This window comes from Lottia gigantea, assembly GCF_000327385.1.
Source record: "Lottia gigantea unplaced genomic scaffold LOTGIsca_95, whole genome shotgun sequence".
Taxonomy (NCBI): domain Eukaryota; kingdom Metazoa; phylum Mollusca; class Gastropoda; family Lottiidae; genus Lottia; species Lottia gigantea.
This window is the reverse complement of record NW_008711088.1, coordinates 701,858-704,142: the sequence shown is the minus strand read 5'-3', so window position 1 is coordinate 704,142 and position 2,285 is coordinate 701,858. Positions and strand designations below refer to the sequence as shown.

The following is a 2,285-nucleotide window of genomic DNA, read 5'->3' as shown; positions in this document are numbered from 1 at the left end:
CAGACTGTAACCGTAACACCAATCCAAGTTTAAATTACAAGACTGTAACCGTAACACCAATCCAAGTTTAAATTACAAGACTGTAACCGTAACACCAATCCAAGTTTAAATTACAAGACTGTAACCGTAGCACCAATCCAAGTTTAAATTACAAGACTGTAACCGTAGCACCAATCCAAGTTTAAATTACAAGACTGTAACCGTAGCACCAATCCAAGTTTAAATTACAAGACTGTAACCGTAACACCAATCCAAGTTTAAATTACAAGACTGTAACCGTAACACCAATCCAAGTTTAAATTACAAGACTGTAACCGTAACACCAATCCAAGTTTAAATTACAAGACTGTAACCGTAGCACCAATCCAAGTTTAAATGAGGAAAAAGGCATCTGAATGTATTTAAAACACATTGTTGAAAAACACACCTCTAAGTTTTGGTTGTCATTTTAAAAGTACCACATTCACCTAGGCTACAGTCTTCAAGGGCAAGAAATCGATGTTATTTTGGTCCCCACATCTTTCCACCAATGCTATAAATTATACTGTGGTAATTTTTGTTGTATTTTTCGTGTAAAAATCACAAAAGTTGCCGTGCATCCAACACACACGTGAAATAATATTTCTACATTGGTTCGATATTCCCACAGATAAAGTTGACAGAGACAAATACTGCCTAATGTACCACACGCTAGAGGTTTCCTCATTTTAGTTGGACAAACCATTAAATAAATCTGAAAACAAAAGAACAAGTAAATTTGGAGGATATCAAGGGCCAATCTGTGTCAAATTGTTCCAAAAACCTTACTTTATTTTCATTTAAACCAACACACAAAATTTTATAAAATTCGGACATAAACTGTCACCTCTATAGCGTTCACAAGCCACATTTTAACATAATTTTAGTGTATCAAGGGTTAAAACTCTGTTATCCTTGGTCGAATCGTACTTAATTTCGAACTTGTCCAAAATTTCCTGAATGTACATGTAACATTTTATAAAATTCTGACAAAAACTGTCACCTGTCAAACTTGATCTTGCACACCAAATTTTATATAAGGAGATAAAAACTATGAAAGTTGATTTAATCAGTATTATGTAAACACACCAAGTTTTGTTTCAATCCAATCAAAACTGTTGTTTCTATCCAATTCACAGGAAATTACTCCCCTCCCCCCCTATTAAGTCATAGAAACCTCAGACTCCCAAGTTCTTTCAACGGTAGAAATATCAAATATTATTCAATAAAATACCTGATAGAGGAAAAATACAGAACATAGCATGAACGTGACGCCATACTGGAACAAATCACTGGAAAATTCCTGAAACTATCAAAGAATAAAATAAATTCTGTAAGTATCCAAGGCATCATTTTTATAGACGTTTGTTTTTCCTGCAATTCCACTGAAACTAAATGTTTAATGACGTCACTAATCACAAAATATGCTTTATCACATAACGCCTTTTGTATTAGTGACGTCATAAAACACTTCGTTTTAGTGGAATTGCAGGAATCACGTCTGATTGAAAATTGGAATGATGTAAATTGATGCTATCAGTGTCCCTGATACACATAAAAATTTAGAAAACCTCTTTACAATCTCTTTAACAAGAACCACAGACGTCTGATTGAAAATTAGAATGGTGTAAATTGATGCTATCAGTGTCCCTGATACACATAAAAAATTTAGAAAACCTCTTTACAATCTCTTTAACAAGAACCACAGACATCTGATTGAAAATTAGAATGATGTAAATTGATGCTATCAGTGTCCCTGATACACATAAAAAATATAGAAAACCTCTTTACAATCTCTTTAACAAGAACCACAGACGTCTGATTGAAAATTAGAATGGTGTAAATTGATGCTATCAGTGTTCCTGATACACATAAAAAATTTAGAAAACATCTTTACAATCTCTTTAACAAGAACCACAGACATCTGATTGAAAATTAGAATGATGTAAATTGATGCTATCAGTGTCCCTGATACACATATAAAATTTAGAAAACCTCTTTCTAACTTACATGTAAATGTTCATCGTTCATGACAGCTACTCCTCTGACCAGATGTAAACAGGCACATAAAATATTTAATGCTGTAGACACCCAACCTACTATATCAAACGATACGTAGTGGACACCAAATGATGCTGAAAAATAAAAAATATTTAGCATGGTCAAAAATTGGAATGGTGCAAATTAATGCTATCACATATAAAAAAAAAAAGGGAAAACCTTTTTACAATTCCTTAAAACTAACATGTAAACAAAAAAGCTTGAGT

At 32.8% G+C, this 2,285-nt stretch overlaps 1 protein-coding gene across 1 annotated transcript in view; it reads right to left on the bottom strand.

Moving 5' to 3' along the window:
• Nucleotides 1-532: 532 nt before the first annotated feature.
• LOTGIDRAFT_223470 (hypothetical protein) overlaps nt 533-2,285 on the bottom strand; it is a gene marked incomplete at both ends in the record, with an annotated part of 7,033 nt that continues 5,280 nt past the window's right edge. The window contains 3 exons of the mRNA XM_009068874.1: nt 533-733; nt 1,253-1,321; nt 2,029-2,117. Coding sequence (XP_009067122.1) covers nt 533-733; nt 1,253-1,321; nt 2,029-2,117 — 359 coding nt within the window. The remainder of the gene's footprint in view (nt 734-1,252; nt 1,322-2,028; nt 2,118-2,285) is intronic.